The 18,104-nt window shown below is 42.6% G+C and overlaps 1 protein-coding gene across 1 annotated transcript; it reads left to right on the top strand.

Annotated features, from left to right (window-relative positions):
- Window positions 1-13,754: 13,754 nt before the first annotated feature.
- Window positions 13,755-17,878, top strand: LOC127335210 (cytochrome P450 724B1). The gene is made up of 9 exons (XM_051361817.2): window positions 13,755-14,191; window positions 14,547-14,877; window positions 15,107-15,259; window positions 15,461-15,697; window positions 15,788-15,874; window positions 16,081-16,159; window positions 16,337-16,443; window positions 16,917-17,041; window positions 17,510-17,878. The coding sequence occupies exons 1-9, from the start codon at window positions 13,974-13,976 to the stop codon at window positions 17,595-17,597; spliced, it is 1,425 nt and encodes a 474-aa protein (XP_051217777.1). The 5' UTR covers window positions 13,755-13,973; the 3' UTR covers window positions 17,598-17,878.
- The last annotated feature ends 226 nt before the right edge of the window (window positions 17,879-18,104 follow it).

Here is an 18,104-nt window from a genome sequence, read left to right as displayed (position 1 = left end):
TACGTCGTCCTTTTGCAAAGGCCACCGACTCCTACACATGAGCAGCAAATGCCATCGACTCCTCCTGGTGGCAGTCCTGGTGGCAGTCCTCGTGAGCAGCCAAGTCCACACTTACCTGAGAGGGACCCCAGCGTGAGTCCACCATCTCGAGATCCTCTGCGTAAGACAGCGTCCATTAAGCGGAACGGTACACCGCCCAGGAAGAGATCTAGAACGGAGAAACCACAGCCACCCATTGAGAAGTTACCTTGGGAAAAAAGTGTCGAGGAAAACAGGGAAGCCGTTCAGGCCGAGGTGAAAAAATTTTTTGCACCGAAAGTGCCAGAGATACCTTTCGAGAAGACACTAGATCCGGTGAAAGTTGTGCGTACCGTTGAGAATCTATATGACCTTGTACCATCGCCGCCATCTAACTATAGGCTTTCTATTGAAAGGTCGTATGACAAGATGATCGAGGCGACAAAACCCGTTCAATCGGGTATCAGGGAGATAAAAGGGATACACCAAGTCTACCAGCTCGGACAACAACCCGTTCAATCGGTCGCCCCTCTCAAGGTGTTTGACGGGAAGCCTGTTCAAAGTTCTCGACAAGACACAACCGATTACGCCATCGCTAAAGTAGCATATCAATTTGTTCAAGGGAAAGATTTGGTCGAGAATCTCAGGAAGCTACCAACATGTATGCGTAACTTGCATTCGTGGTACCTTAATGCCTCAAAGGGAGGGATCGAGACTATCATGGTGAGAGTTAGGGAAGAGCACTATTTCCAGGAATACTGTGTGAACGTTGACTTCAACGAGATTTTCCATTTATACAATCTCCGGGCCCTCGACAAATCTATCATCAGTTCCTATTGTCTGTAAGTGATTTATTTAATTTGAGAAGTCTTTAGCTCAGCTCGTCCATTGTCTGCAGATTATAATCTTCTGTGCGCTATATTATGCAGATCGAAGATGCTCGAATGCAAAAGAGATGAAATCACGGACATTGGGTTCATTGACCCGCACACAATGCATGTTAAAACCATAGAAGATCCCCTCTATAACAAGGATACACCGGAGACTTTGCTAAGGTTTTTGAAGCGACAACGTGACAAAAGGCTAATAATTTGGCCTTACAACTTCGAGTGAGTCTTACTGTCTTATAACACATTATATTTTGCTCACCGTATATCAAAATTTTAACTAATGACTTATATATATGACACTACATATTTAAACATGCGTAGGTTTCACTTTATTCTTCTCGTCATCAATATGCACATTGGAGAAGTTGAAGTCTTTGACTCACTAAGCAAAAAATCGGAACTATACTTGTCTTGTTATTTAATGCTCAAAAGGTAATCTTAATTCTTACCGGTTTGTTTCGTTAATTTCCTGCTATGAACTAATTGATAACTTTTTTATGCATTTTCTTTTGTCGGGCAGCGTATGGGAAACTTTCATCAAGGAAGATAAGTCCCATGAATGGACACCAAAGCTGCGATGGCGTGCGAAAGTAAGTAGTACTACCTAGGTCCACACACCTTTAATTATCATACTTGACTATTGTTTGATTGAATTATATTCTTGTAAAGAAATGCCCGCAACAACCAGAAGGGACTGATCTCTGTGGATTCTACGTTTGCGAGTACATCCACAGAATTATCAGCGAGAGAATGAATAATGAAAGAAATAAAGAGGTACGAAAACAATATTCACAAATTTGTTTTCTTATCATAAGTTGTGCTGAGTTTCAGTAATAGTTGTTTCATTGTGGTTTGAATATATATATATACACACACACATAGCTCATGTATTCATTTGTATCTTATTCTTTTATAGTTGGCAAGAAAGCGGAACAAGCTCTCAATCGATGACCTCTTCATAGCAATAGGCGAGGAATTGGCGGGATTTTTCCTTCGGGACGTCATACCACCATTCGCAGAGTTCCACTATGAATGAAGATGTACATGTTACATATATAGTTGACTCGAAGAGTACCACTATGCTACATGTAATAGACATATATAGAGTACGCCTCGGAGAGTACCACTATGCATGAAGATCGATCTTCATGCATAGTGCTACTTAATTTGCGATCTTATGCAATTACATGTGTGTTATATTATATGCACCAACTTGCTATGCATCATCTTGATCTTCATGTACTACCTAAACCCAAACGCGTTTCTGGTGCATCGACGCGATATGAAACAAACCGATATCCCTAGCTAAACCCCTCCAAAAACCCTAAAACTTGAATTCTCTACCGCGGCAGAGATTCGTGCAAATTCCCTGCCGCGGGTGGGAACCTTTGGTACCGGTTCGTATTACCAACCGGTACCAAAGCTCCTTGGCCCTGAGCTCTCCTGGTGGCCCACGTGGAGGCCCCTTTTATACCGGTTCGTAAGCAACCGGTACGAAAGGGGGAGGGGGAGCTTTAGTGCCGGAAGTTTTATACCGGTTGCAAAACCGGTACGAATGCCCCTCTGGAACCGGTACGAATGGACGTTTTTCTACTAGTGTAGTCCCGACATAACCATGCACTACCATGGATGAACATGAGTTTTAGCTCATGTTGGAACCTGAAATGGGTGTTCCCCGTGGCATCGGGCTTGGGGAAAACGGTACCCAGACTCGGTGCTAAAAATTTGAGGTTACTATTTGGGAATTTCTGGTGTTTAGTACATTCCTTTAACATGTTAAAAGTTAAAGCCGTGTTTTGGTTTGTTGCAAAGTTATTGGTGACATGCTGAGTGTACGTATACCGTCACTCATGTTGCAATTTTTTATGGCATTTGCTGCAAGCATTGGCCTCTATAATGCATACATGAGATGGATTTTTCAAGAAATCTCTCTCTACCAGATTTGTTGCGTACACAAAATTGTGCACTACTGTTTTGTATATGCTGCGATGTTTATGCATGGTTTTGACACACAATGAGAATAATTGTTGATATTATAAACATAAAAAATATAATTGTGAGTTTTATGCTGCAATGATAGGACGGTCCAGACCAAGTGGGTCAACCTAAAAAAAAAAAACTTAAGTGAGGTCGGGCGACAGGGAAGTGACCGATGGAGTATTTCTGTATCCCGGACAAGCCCTTTCATCGCCATAAGAAGAAGACCGTCAAAAGATCGACTTACACCGGATAGCCAAGGAGGGCTCCTCCGGTGCTCCCCCCTAAAGGAAGTTGAGAGGTTATATTTGGTTTTTTTTACGTTGGGCTCGCCGAAACCCATATCCAGTCCATGCATACCCGTCAGTATTGATATAGTATATGTACGTCACGTTTGAAAAAAAGATCACGTGACCAGTTAACGATCTCATCCGCCTAAGTACTGCTCCACGCTATGCATGCCTTCTATTTCGGTACACGCACATTTTTAGATAAAGGGAATATATTACACCTCTGCAACAACGCTCCACCCTAGTGGCAGTACGGATGCACACAACCAAAAAAGAGTAAAGAAACTAAGAAATAAATGTCCCGCTACAGCATTCCAGACCTAGCAACAGCAATACAACCACCACCGTGACAACACCTGAAATACAGACTCTCCAAAAGCGACGCCTCCAAAAGGGAAAAGTGCACCAGCGCTGTCGTCGCCTGACCAAAGGTCTTAGGTTTTCACCCTGAAGATAGTCCACACTCTCAAAACAATGCCTCCAACAAGGTCATTGCCAGGCACAACCAGTTAAGGCCAGATCTTAGGTTTTCACCCTGAGATGTAAGACTCTGAACTTCACCTGTGCTGCCACCCCCACATGCATACCACTGCTGCGGAGCCCAAAACGCCGAGCAAATCCCTCAACATCACGGAGACTTGAACCTCCTTTAGCCAGTCCATCAATCCGGCCTTCATGATATTTCTTCTTCTGACTTCACCATGGACCAAAACGTCACCTGATGTCAACAAAGAACAGAGCTTCGTGCCGCTCCCTCCGGAACCAAACGGTCGGAATAAAAATATGGGTGCGCGCGACGGAATACCACCCGATCCAGCAAACTCCAGGCAAAATATGCACTTTCCATTCGCCGACGGAGCTTTCCGGAACTCATCTCTCCAGCCAGATCAAGGCAAAACTGACCTCCGGTAGATCTTCATCTTCGCTTGCAAGAAACCCGAGGACCCCCACCAAAAACAAAGCAAGACCAGCAGCCCCCACGCCGCCAATCCTGTTGGAGATATGCCAAGAGGCAATAATAAAATAGTTATTATTATATATATTTGTGTTTATGATAATGTTTACATATCATGGTATAATTCTATTAACCGAAACATTGATACATGTGTGTTATGTAAACAACAAGGAGTCCCTACTAAGCCTCTTGTATAACTAGCTTGTTGATTAATAGATGATCATAGTTTCATGATCATGAACATTGGATGTTATTAGTAAACAAGGTTATGTCATTATATGAATGATGTAATGTACACACCCAATTTAGCGTAGCATATGATCACGTCATTAAGTTCTATTTGCTATAAGCTTTCAATACATAGTTACGTAGTCCTTTCGACCATGAGATCATATAAATCACTTATGCCGGAAGGGTACTTTGATTACATCAAACGCCACTGCGTAAATGGGTGGTTATAAAGGTGGGATTAGGTATTCAGAAAGTATGAGTTGAGGCATATGGATCAACAGTGGGATTTGTCCATCCCGATGACGGATAGATATACTCTGGGCCCTCTCGGTGGAATGTCGTCTAATTAGCTTGCAAGCATATGAATAGTTCATAAGAGACCACATACCACGGTACGAGTAAAGAGTACTTGTCAGGAGATGAGGTTGAACAAGGTATAGAGATACCGATGATCAAACCTCAGACAAGAAAAATATCGTGTGACAAAGGGAATCGGTATCGTATGTAAATGGTTCAGTCGATCACTAAAGTCATCGTTGAATATGTGGGAGCCATTATGGATCTCCAGATCCCGCTATTGGTTATTGGTCGGAGAGAAGTCTCAACCATGTTTACATAGTTCGTGAACCGTAGGGTGACACACTTAAAGTTTGATGTCGTTTAAGTAGATATGGAATATGGAATGGAGTTCGAAGTTTTGTTCGGAGTCTCGGATGGGATCCAGGACATCACGAGGAGTTCCGGAATGGTCCGGAGAATAAGATTCATATATAGGAAGCCATATTCCAAGTTTGGAAATGATCCGGTGCATTTATGGCAGGTTCTAGAAGGTTCTAGAAAAGTCCGGAAGAAAGGCACTATGGAAGGTGGAGTCCCGAAGGGACTCCACAAGCTTGGCCGGCCAAACCCTAAGGGAGGAGTCCCGGGTGGGCTCCACCTGAGGTGGCCGGCCACCCTCCCTCAAGGAAAGGTGGGAATCCCACCTTGAGTGGGACTCCCATCTTGAGTAGGTTTCCCACCAAAGGTAGGTTTTGGTGTTGGGGTCTTATTCGAAGACTTGGACTACAACTCTTGGGGCTTCCACCTATATAATGAGGGCCAAGGGGAGGGGGCCGGCCACTCTAAGCCATGAGTTGTCCGCACCCCTCAGGGCTGCCCTAGCCGGCGCCCCCTCTCCCAAACCCTAGCCGCCCCTCCTCCTCCACCTCTCCCGCAAACGCTTAAGCGAAGCCCTGCCGGAGATCTCCACCACCGCCGCCACCACGCCGTCGTGCTGCCGGGATTCCAAGGAGGATCTACTACTTCCGCTGCCCGCTGGAACGGGGAGAAGGACGTCGTCATCAACACCGAACGTGTGACCGAGTACGGAGGTGCTGCCCGATTGTGGCACCGTCAAGATCTTCTACGCGCTTTTGAAAGCGGCAAGTGATCGTCTACCGCAGCAACGAGAGCCTCCTCTTGTAGGCTTTGGAAATCTTCAAGGGTTAGTCTCATTCATCCTCTCGTTGCTCCCATCTTCTAGATTGCATCTTGGCTTGGATTGCGTTCTCGCGGTAGGAAATTTTTTGTTTTCTATGCTACGAATCCCATCAGTGGTATCAGAGCCGTGTCTATGCATAGATGGTTGCACGAGTAGAACACAATTGTTTTGTGGGCGTTGATGCTTTGGTTTCTTTAGTTCGAGTACTTTGTATCTTTGTGGCATGGTGGGATGAAGCGGCTCGGGCTAACTTTACATGACCGCGTTCATGAGACTTGCTCCACGTTCGACATGCAACTTGTATTGCATAAGTGGCTTTGCGGGTGTCTGTCTCTCCCACCATAGTGAAGATTCAATTTACTCTTTCTATTGACAACACTAGTATCACCGTTGTGGTTCATGTTCGTAGGTAGATTGGATCTTACTCGAAAACCCTAAACCACGTAAAATATGCAAACCAAATTAGAGACGTCTAACTTGTTTTTGCAGGGTTTGGTGATGTGATATGGCCATGATGTGATGATGAATATGTATGAGATGATCATTATTGTATTGTGGCAACCGGCAGGAGCCTTATGGTTGTCTTTAAATTTCATGTTGAGTAGTATTTCAAAGTAGTTGTAATAGTTGCTACATGAGGTGAACAACCATGAAGACGGCGTCATGGACCTTGACGCTACGCTGACGATGATGGAGATCATGCCCGTTGATGATGGAGATCATGTTCGTACTTTGGAGATGAAGATCAAAGGCGCAAAGACTAAAGGGCCATATCATATCACATATGAATTGCATGTGATGTTAATCCTTTATGCATCTTATTTTGCTTAGAACGCGACGGTAGCATTATAAGATGATCCCTCACATTAATATCAAGATAATAAAGTGTTCACTCCTCGTATGCACCGTTGCTGTAGTTCGTCGTTTCAGAGCATCTCGTGATGATCGGATGTGATAGACTCAACGATTACATACAACGGGTGTAAGCCATGTTGCACACGCGGATTACTTGGGTTTGCTTGACGAGCCTAGCATGTACAGACATGGCCTCGGGACAACGGAAACCGAAAGGTTGAACACGAGTCATATGGATGATATGATCAACATGTTGATGTTCACCATTGAAGCTACATCATCTCACGTGATGATCGGTTTTGGTGTAGTGGATGTGGATCGTGTACCACTTAACAACTATGAGGAATGTTGTATTAAGTGGGAGTTCATTAGTAATTAAATTAAAACATGAACTAATTTTCATAAACATAGTCTGAGTACTATTTTGAATTAATTTTGTAGTATTGGCATCCGTTTTTCTACCATGCGCTAGTCTTGTAATTGAGACAGAAATATTGTTATGTCTGACAAGAAACTTTACGGACTGGTACCGTATTGTTAAAGAATCAAGAAATGATTAAGTCCTATTGCAAACTTTTAGTAAACCTCACATTATTGATTCAAAGAGTTGTAGTTTCAATTAGTACCTAAAGTTATCTTGTCTCCGTGAAACTTGAAGTTCAAATCTGTTTGAAAAGTAAGGAGCTGAAAATTTAGTTTTCAGAAATAATCAAGGTATGAAATATATGTGATATCTAAGACCTTATTGCAAGATGATAGAATATAATTTGGTGAGACTACATAAACTCATAAGTTTTATGGGAATGTACGAAGGTTGAAAACGCATGGCGTCCCAATCCTCCAACTATTGGGGCACTAACGATATTCACATATCCATGAAGTGATTGTCCTTAGTATGCACCGTTGCTAAGACTCGTTGTTTCGAAGCATCACGTGATGATCGGGTGTTATAGATTCTACGTGTGCTTATAACGGGTGCAAGCCAGATTTGCACATGCGAATACTGAGGTTAAACTTTACGAGCCTAGCATGTACAGGCATGGTCTCGAAAAGTCGTCATGATATAATGGATAAAATTATGAGTGAAATTGTTCATCATATTAAAAGGTTACTAATAGTGAAATCTGAAACACTTGTCATATGATGATCAACTTCAAAGTAAGAACCTCAAGGTTATTGGTATTTGACCAACAAACCTAGAAGTTAATGATGTTGAAGTGTTTTTCTGAATAATGAGGAAAGCTAAAAGAGAAACTACAAAAGATATTTTGGAAAAAAGAAAGAAAGGACTAGAAAGTCTAGCTCAGGTGTATATAAATGATATACATGTTATGGTTGTATTCCTAGTTAGGTCATACAATGAAATTCTTGGGTATTAGTACCATATTGGTTGGTATGAAGTGTCATACAAAATAACGCAATACAAGAATATAATGGCCTAAGTGACTGACAAGGAATATGATAGGAATGCACGTCTGGAACAAAAATAAAGTGTTATTATGTTCATCGTTGGCATTCTATCTAGCCCTTAGAATTTATAATAAAGAACATAATAATTGTTATTTTGCTCTGGTCAAATAAAAACAATGAGTTGTTGAAATTATGACATTACTCCATGTACGATGGATAAGTTATTATAAATCTTAATGGTGAAACACACATACATAACACTGACGCTAAAATGCCATAAGGAAAATGATTTGAATTCCACTTATTTGTGGAACCGCCATTTAGGTCATTTTAGAGAAGAACGCATGAAGGAACTCCATGCAAATGGATTTTTGGAGTCATTTGATTTTTGAATCGTTTGGCGCTTGCAAATCTTTTCTAAAGAGAATGACTAAAATACCGTTCATAGACCAAGAGTTGAAAGGGCAACTAACTTAGTGAAAACATACATGATGATATATGTGGTTCACTGGGCATAGTTGTGTGCGGGAGATTCTTCTACTTCATGAAAACTTCCAACAATGAATTGAGTATATATATGTGGATATATTCAATAAGGAAGAAGTTTGAAATATTTGAATGGATTCAAATAAACTTCAGCATGAAGTAGAAATCATCGTAATAGAAAAGTCAAATATCTATGATTGGATCATGGTGGAAATATTTGAATTACGAGTTTTATCGAACATCTAAGAGAGTTATGAAATTGTTCTACAACTCACGTTTCTTGGAGTATCATAATGATGATGTAGTATCCGAGAGATGTATCCAAACCTTGTTGGATTAATGATGAGATAAAATATTATGATGCCATTATATTTTTGTGGATTATGCTTTAGTGACTACCGCTTTTACACTGAATAGAGCATCATCACGATCCGTTGAAATGACACCATACGAGTGATGGCATGGGTATAAACCCTAATAGTCCTTTCTTAAATTTTTGTATGCATAGCATAAGTAAATAAGTTTACAACCAAAATCGGATGAATGTCTTTGTTGGTTATCCCAGAGATTTGATTGGAAATCCTTTCCAATATGAAGTAAAAGACAAAAGTGTTTGTTAATGTTACTTGCTTATTTCCAAAAAATTGTTTTCTAGCGAAGTATTTGAGTGGGAGGACAATAGAACTTGATAAGGTTGATGAACCTGAGCATAATGATCAGAGTAGCGCGGCATCGGAAATGGTTCCGGAAAGCGGCCACGACGATCATGGCTCCCATGACTACAAAGTGTTTTATCTATGGAGATCGAAGTACATATTGAACCTTGTAGGTATGGTTTACTTTGTGATCAAATAAATGATTTATGGACAAAAGATTGATTTTGAACAATGATAAACCAACTACAAACAAAGAAGTTATGATGGGCCCTGACTCCATTAAAATGGCTATACGCCATGAAATCCAAGATAGATGAATACTTTTTGAAAGTAAATGGATCTATAAAATTGATGGACTTGGATGGAATATCCTTGAAGAAGCTCGACTTGTCGAAAAGTTGTTTACGACAAAGTTCAAAAGGTTGACTGCGATAAGATTAGATCTTCCGTAGCGATGCTTATAGTCTATGTGGATTATTCTAGTGATCGCTACATATTTCTTTTATGAGAGATATGCTAGTAGGATGGCAAAATATATTACTTAACATAAGTGTGTATTAAAGGTGTATACAAGATACAACCAAGAGTTTTGCTAGTCCGTGGAATACTAGATATGTATACGAACTTCAATTGGATGAAGTAAGTATCGCGGAGTTGGAATCTTCACCAGATGAAATAGTCAAAGAGTTTTTTGATTTCATCAGAAACGATGAAGATGCTTGCATTTGCAAGAAATTAAGTAGGAGCGTTGAGACATATTTATAATACTTTATGTAGATGACATATAGTTGGTTATAAATGATGTAATTATATACTTGATTATAAAAGGTTTCATTGAAAATTAATTTCAATGAAAAGGGTATGAACTAAAACCTATTTAGTGTCAAGATCTATGAAGATAGATTAAAACACATAATAAGTTTAAGTTAAAGTACATAGAATGGATATTGAAGTAGTTCAATATAGAAATATTAAGAAGATGTTCTTTTCATTTGAAGGTTTCACAAGACTTGAGTGTATTTGACACTCGACGAGTAAAAACACATGAGTGATTTTAGATCACAAATAATATGTACAAAATCAGATGTCCTGTGCTCTAAAGTGTTATGAGCATATATCAGAATGATTCATATGATGATCATTGGATAACAGTAAGAATATCCTTGAGTGCTTTAGAAGAACCAAGGATATATATATATATAGTTTTGTATGGCAAATCGCTGTAAGGTGTTGCACCGATATTTGTTTTATCACGTATAAAATAATATTTCAATCTCAAATTAGACTAAGTGTTGTTTAAAAGGTAGCACAGTGAGCTAGAAGTTGTCTATGCTAGATTTAGAAGATTTCTAAATATTGTGACGGATTCTACAAACGAAGGCAGAGTATGTCATTGTTTTGACAATGAATAAGGATGTTAAGTCAAGAAGTTCTTTGAGAACTTGGTGTAGTTCCGATAGTGTTAGAACTTTGAAGCTATATTGTGTGTGACAATATTAGTGACATATTTCAGACTGCGGAATTAAGGTTCCACCAGAAGACCAAACATATTTAATGCCGACTCATTTGGAAATGAGTGATGCGTTGAGACGCAAATGAATTACAAAATACATACGTTTCTGAGCGTGTCAGATCCGTTGACTAAAACCTCTCCCGTGAGCAAAACATGATAAAACACCGGAAGGCCAAGGTGTTATATCTTTACAAATGTAAACTAGATTATTGACTCTAGTGCAAGTGGGAGACTGTTGGAGATATGCCCAAGAGGCAATAATAAAATAGTTATTATTATATATCTTTGTGTTTATGATAATGTTTACATATCATGCTATAATTGTATTAACCGAAACATTGATACATGTGTGTTATGTAAACAACAAGGAGTCCATAGTAAGCCTCTTGTATAACTAGCTTGTTGATTAATAGATGATCATAGTTTCATGATCATGAACATTGGATGTTATTAGTAAACAAGGTTATGTCATTATATGAATGATGTAATGGACACACCCAATTTAGCGTAGCATATGATCACGTCATTAAGTTCTATTTGCTATAAGCTTTCAATACATAGTTACCTAGTCCTTTCGACCATGAGATCATATAAATCACTTATGCCGGAAGGGTACTTTGATTACATCAAACACCACTGCGTAAATGGGTGGTTATAAAGGTGGGATTAGGTATTTGGAAAGTATGAGTTGAGGCATATGGATCAACAGTGGGATTTGTCCATCCCGATGACGGATAGATATACTCTGGGCCCTCTCGGTGGAATGTCGTCTAATTAGCTTGCAAGCATATGAATAATTCATAAGAGACCACATACCATGGTACGAGTAAACAATACTTGTCAGGAGATGAGGTTGAACAAGGTATAGAGATACCGATGATCAAACCTCAGACAAGTAAAATATCGTGTGACAAAGGGAATCGGTATCGTATGTAAATGGTTCAGTCGATCACTAAAGTCATCGTTGAATATGTGGGAGCCATTATGGATCTCCAGATCCCGCTATTGGTTATTTGTCGGAGAGAAGTCTCAACCATGTATACATAGTTCGTGAACCGTAGGGTGACACACTTAAAGTTTGATGTCGTTTAAGTAGATATGGAATATGGAATGGAGTTCGAAGTTTTGTTCGGAGTCTCGGATAGGATCCAGGAGTTCCGGAATGGTCCGGAGAATAAGATTCATATATAGGAAGTCATATTCCAAGTTTGGAAATGATCCGGTGCATTTATGGCAGGTTCTAGAAGGTTCTAGAAAAGTCCGGAAGAAAGGCACTATGGAAGGTGGAGTCCCGAAGGGACTCCACAAGCTTGGCCGGCCAAACCTAAGGGAGGAGTCCCAGGTGGGCTCCACCTGAGGTGGCTGGCCACCCTCCCTCAAGGAAAGGTGGGAATCCCACCTTGAGTGGGACTCCCATCTTGAGTAGGTTTCCCACCAAAGGTAGGTTTTGGTGTTGTGGTCTTATTCGAAGACTTGGACTACAACTCTTGGGGCTTCCACCTATATAATGAGGGCCAAGGGGACGGGGCCGGCCACTCTAAGCCATGAGTTGGCCGCACCCCCCAAGGCTGCCCTAGCCGGCGCCCCCTCTACCAAACCCTAGCCACCCCTCTTCCTCCACCTCTCCCGCAAACGCTTAAGCGAAGCCCTGCCGGAGATCTCCACCACCACCGCCACCACGCCGTCGTGCTGCCGGGATTCCAAGGAGGATCTACTACTTCCGCTGCCCGCTGGAACGGGGAGAAGGATGTCGTCATCAACACCGAACGTGTGACCGAGTACGGAGGTGCTGCCCGATTGTGGCACCGTCAAGATCTTCTACGCGCTTTTGAAAGCGGCAAGTGATCGTCTACCGCAGCAACGAGAGCCTCCTCTTGTAGGCTTTGGAAATCTTCAAGGGTTAGTCTCGTTCATCCTCTCGTTGCTCCCATCTTCTAGATTGCATCTTGGCTTGAATTGCGTTCTCGCGGTAGGAAATTTTTTGTTTTCTATGCTACGAACCCCATCAAGTCCCTCCTGCCGGATCACCAAGGAACATGACGACGGGGCGGATCATGCGTACCACCGCCGAACGTCACCGGGGGCGGAGGCCGCCACTGCTCCACTGAATCCTCCATGGCTACCGACGGAGAGCATCAGGCCCCGGCCAAGTAGCCGTGCCGCCCGGCTTCCTCCACCGGCGCTTCATCACCTCCCATGAAATGCCACCGCGGAAACCCTCTCCCCCCCCCCCCCCCTCGTCATTTGACAAAAGGGGCACCGCCACCGCTGCCGGGGCCGGGGCCGAGGCCGGAGCCGGGGCCAAGGCCAGGGCCGGGGCCGAGGCCGGCAGCAGCGGCGGCTGAGGTGCGGCGGTCCCGGGGTGGCTACTCGGGGCGGGGCGGGCGGATCCTCCGTCGCCGCCCGGGAGGGGGGCGGGAGAGGAGGAGGGGGCGGTACACGCACATGACCGTAGATACGTAAAAAAGAGGTACAACACAACACGAGCCATACGGGTCTATACAGGGCTGAATGGACAGTGAACCTACACTGAAATTACGATTGTGCAACCGTTTACGAACATGTATGAGAAGATCTCCATCGTTGTTGTGTTTGACCCGCCTAGGAGGACCAGAGCAGAAGTGATAACGAAGATATACTACGTATTTGACATGCTATGGACCAAAACTTAGCACCAAAGTCCTATGCGTGCATGTAACGGATACATTTTTCTCTCTACCTGCGTGTTTGACTGCACCTTGAGCAGCAGCAGCAGCCTAGATGCTAGCAGTACTCTTAAAGGGACCATGCTCCTAAGCTAGTCGTAGCCCCTTCTTGATAAAAGTTATTCATACAGTGTGCTCGTGCATATAGGAGAGGAGTACACATATAGATGCAGCCAACTCTGCGGTAAAAACAGAGATCAAGCAAGTACTGCTAGTGGTACTACTTGAAAGATAAACAAGGCCAAAGCAAGAAACGGAAAGGCAACCTTATTTTTCCTTTCCCTCTCCCTTTGCCAAGATCCTTCCTGCCCTTGCTCGGTTTGCTCCTACCACTATATAACCTCCCCCCTCACGTTCCATTCTAGAGAGAGAGAAGGAAAGAGAGGGTGAGGAAGTGAATGATAGCTTAGACAGGTAGACAGAGAGGCAAGCAAGGCCGGCTCCATGCAGCTTGTGAGATGAGACCATAGGAAAGATTGGTTCTGGTTCCTGGAGCCGCGCTGTGGTATGATGAGTATGATGGTGGGAGAGCTCGTGCTGGCTGCTCCGGCGATCTTGTTGTCCTTGCTCCTGACGCTAGTGATGAGCCACTTCCTACCTTTGCTCCTGAATCCCAAGGCTCCCAGGGGCAGCTTCGGATGGCCCCTTGTTGGTGAGACCCTGAGGTTCCTCACCCCTCATGCTTCCAACACACTGGGCAGCTTCCTGGATGATCACTGCTCCAGGTAATCAGCAGTAGCATTTTTGTGTTACTATCATTCATGGCCACCACCACAGATTCTTATCTATGCAGTTAAGTACGTAGGATTGTTTATCATTACTTCATGTGGCAGCAAAAGGCGATGCATGTTGTGCATGTTGTCCTGTCTCAGCAGCTTTATGCTTGTTTCTTTTATTCTTAACTCGAAGGCTGTAAGTACATATGAACTTGACAGTGTGGTAGAGTTATATCGGTGTTTGTGGAAGTACAAGTCAGTAGAAAACTTGTTCATGACAAATGGTAAGATAGCAACTAAGTAAGATAGCAGAAGACTAGCTAAGAGTATGATGGCATCTAACATTTTTGGTGTGATGATGCAGGTATGGGAGGGTGTTCAAGTCCCATCTGTTCTGCACCCCCACCATAGTGTCCTGTGACCAGGAGCTGAACCACTTCATCCTGCAGAATGAGGAGAAGCTGTTCCAGTGCAGTTACCCCAAGCCAATTCATGGCATACTGGGCAAGTCCTCCATGCTGGTGGTCCTGGGGGAGGACCACAAGAGGCTCAGGACCCTTGCTCTAGCGCTGGTTACCTCCACAAAGCTTAAGCCAAGCTACCTTGGTGACATTGAAAAGATTGCACTGCACATAGTTGGGTCATGGCATCATGGCAAGGCCAGCAAAATCACCTTCTGTGATGAGGCAAGGAAGGTTTGTTACCATACCAAGTGCATCTACTTACTAAAACCACAGCTAGCTGGCTAGTCATTACTAGACAGAGAGACATGATCCCATGAAACATGGGGGAAAATCTCTGCACATGTTACCTATATCTACATCATCATGCTGTTACTTCCTGATGCATGAATGTTTTCCAAAGGTGGCTTTGACTGACCAGGTTCTTTATTTTATTTCTTACCTTTCTTCTGGGTGAGCACAGTTCGCATTCAGTGTGATAGTGAAGCAGGTGTTGGGGCTGTCACCAGAGGAGCCAGTCACTGCCATGATACTGGAGGACTTCCTCACCTTCATGAAGGGCCTCATCTCTTTCCCTCTTCGCATCCCATGGACCCCCTATGCCAGAGCTGTCCAGGTAATCAATTTATTTAATTAAACAGCTTCACCCTTTTTCTTAATTTCTATCAAAGTTTCAAGCCTTTTTTATGTACTTACCATGCATGAAGCTCCTGAAACTAGTACACATCTATACTGGTACTATACCAAGTTTACATTAAAGATGCATATATGGATGCCATATTGTTCCAACACTGGTTCTATTGTATGGTGATCACAGGCCAGGAAGAGGATATCAAGCACTGTGAATGGTATTATTGAGGAGAGGAGAAAAACTGGCTCCTGCAAAAAGGATGATTTCCTCAATGTGCTCCTGTCAACCAATGAGCTCTCCGATGAGGAGAAAGTGAGCTTTGTGCTGGACTCCCTACTAGGAGGATACGAGACCACCTCACTCTTGATCTCCATGGTTGTATACTTCCTTGGACAATCAGCTACAGATCTAGACCTAGTGAAGGTACATCATCATGCTCCTCATGGTGAATCCACAGATGATTGGTAGTTGTTCACCTGACACTAACTATATGCGAACATGCTATGCATGCAGAGGGAGCATGAAGGCATAAGATCTACCAAAGGCAAGGAGGAGTGCCTGAGCTCTGAGGACTACAAGAAGATGGAATATACCCAACATGTGAGATGATAATCATTCAGCAAATGCTTTAGGATGTAGATGCATTTTTTTCCTTATTAAGATCATTGACATATATGCCTGCCTATATCTGAATATTGACTTGAGAGTAAGAACAGTTTGCAAGGATGGGTCAAAGGGGGAAGAGTCTTAAATTGGTCTGTAATAATGGGAATGGTGCAATGATACATATGTGGATGTCCTTTCAGGTTATCAATGAGGCGCTGAGATGTGGAAACATTGTCAAGTTTGTCCACAGGAAGGCTCTCAAAGACGTCAGATACAAAGGTAGTTTTAACCCAACTTGAGGCTTTCCTTGCAGATCCCATTGTGCTCATCACATGATAATGGATCAGGCAAAGGGCACCTTTGTTCCTGATTTGTGAGCATTGTTATTCCTCAAACACCTAGATTTTAACAGAAGATGCTCAAAAGCTTGTGGCCCTGTTTCTTGCTCTGTTGCAGAGTATCTGATTCCATCTGGCTGGAAGGTCCTACCTGTTTTCAGTTCTGTTCATTTGAACCCCTCACTTCATGGAAATGCTCAACAGTTCCAGCCTCGCAGATGGGAGGTATGTCTGATTACCATAGAGACCCCTCAGTACTTGCAAATCTATGTTGGTACTGAACAATGATCAAGAACAGTTCGGTCATGCAGCTTAGCTATTATTGGGATGCTTACCTTTGATATAATACGTTTTTTATAATATATAATCCTATACAATAAAAAAAGGTTAGAGCACCAATCAGAAGAACTTATCTGTAGCTTTGAGAGAATCTTCTTTAAAGGTGTACTCTAACTAATTGCTACCTTTAATTAGTGAGTGTCCAACTAACCCATGCCATAATTACTATGCTGGTATCCTCAGATGCCAAGCAGGCTTTAGGCTGAGACAGTAGTGCCTTTTGTACATGGTCCTAACCATGATTCCTCACTCAAAGCCAGCATTCTTGGCTTTGCTTCTTCATTTTCTTAGCTTCTTGATGAATCGAAGCTAATGATCCAGTTCATGTTTATGAATAATTGAATTGTTTGATGGAACAGGGAGCAATCCAAGGAACAAGCAAGAAGTTTACGCCATTCGGCGGTGGCCCTCGGCTCTGTCCTGGATCAGAACTTGCCAAAGTAGAGGCTGCTTTCTTCGTTCATCATCTTGTGCTCAATTTCAGGTAAAAGAAGAGCACATGTTTATTTTATTGGATTAGGCGATGCATAGGTTAACCATTAATCTAGTGAGAGCCACAAATCAAAGAAATGAAGAACATGCACGGCATTTTGAGAGAAAACCCAGGATTAGATTTGAACGACACACTTGGGACCGCGTTGATTAACAGCATGTACACAGATTAATGCCTCTATCATACTAATAGTAATACATGGCAACAAGGCTACATGGTATCAGACGACCACACACTGTGCAAACATGGCAGCATGGAGTTTTCAATAAGTAGGCTATGCAAGTTGAGTGGTACCAAATGAGGTCCCAAACATCTGCAGCTATCTGATTGTGACAGTAGACACTGCATTTCTGTTTTTTCTTCAGAGTAGAGGAGATGAATGCTTACTGAATCTCTATACTAATTTACAGTGCTGATTGATATTTGTATTAGTTTCTTGACAATTTTGGCGCTCTGCAGATGGAAAATCGACGGCGATGACGTTCCAATGGCATACCCGTACGTGGAGTTCCCGAGAGGTCTGCCGATTGAAATCGAGCCAATTTGATCTGAGTCTTGAGTGGGTTCTTTGCAGCTGCAGCCATGGTGGTGAGTAACAAAAGATTGCAAGAAGTGAAAAAACACCGAAGACTAGCTAGCTAGTGTATCTGGCATGAGGAAGCTGGGGAGGTGGTGATCTGCTCTGTACATGGTGTAGATATATTTTGTCCAGTGGTGATTACTCGAGGTGGTTGGTTCACCTCACCCTGTAACATTCTCTACTGTTTGGAGTACTGCTCTATAGGAAAAAATTGGGCCCTCTCGATTCACAGGGGTATATCCCATTTATTTGTTCTGGAAATTAGCACGGATGGAATATGTACGGGGCATTACTGAAACTTTGGAAAAGCACTCTTAGCTTTTCAAAATACAGCACGAGCACAGAAAATGACATCAACTCACAACAGAGAGTACAGCTAATGTCCGAGTTTGGCATCCATATAGTAGCAAAAGTACTAAACCCGAATTTCCCTTTGGAATGAGCCCTTGCCTTTTCTTTTGAAGTTACTTTTAC

The sequence above is a fragment of the Lolium perenne genome, chromosome 2, assembly GCF_019359855.2.
Source record: "Lolium perenne isolate Kyuss_39 chromosome 2, Kyuss_2.0, whole genome shotgun sequence".
Taxonomy (NCBI): domain Eukaryota; kingdom Viridiplantae; phylum Streptophyta; class Magnoliopsida; order Poales; family Poaceae; genus Lolium; species Lolium perenne.
The sequence above is the reverse complement of the archived record's forward strand: the minus strand, read 5'-3'. Positions and strand labels throughout refer to the sequence as shown.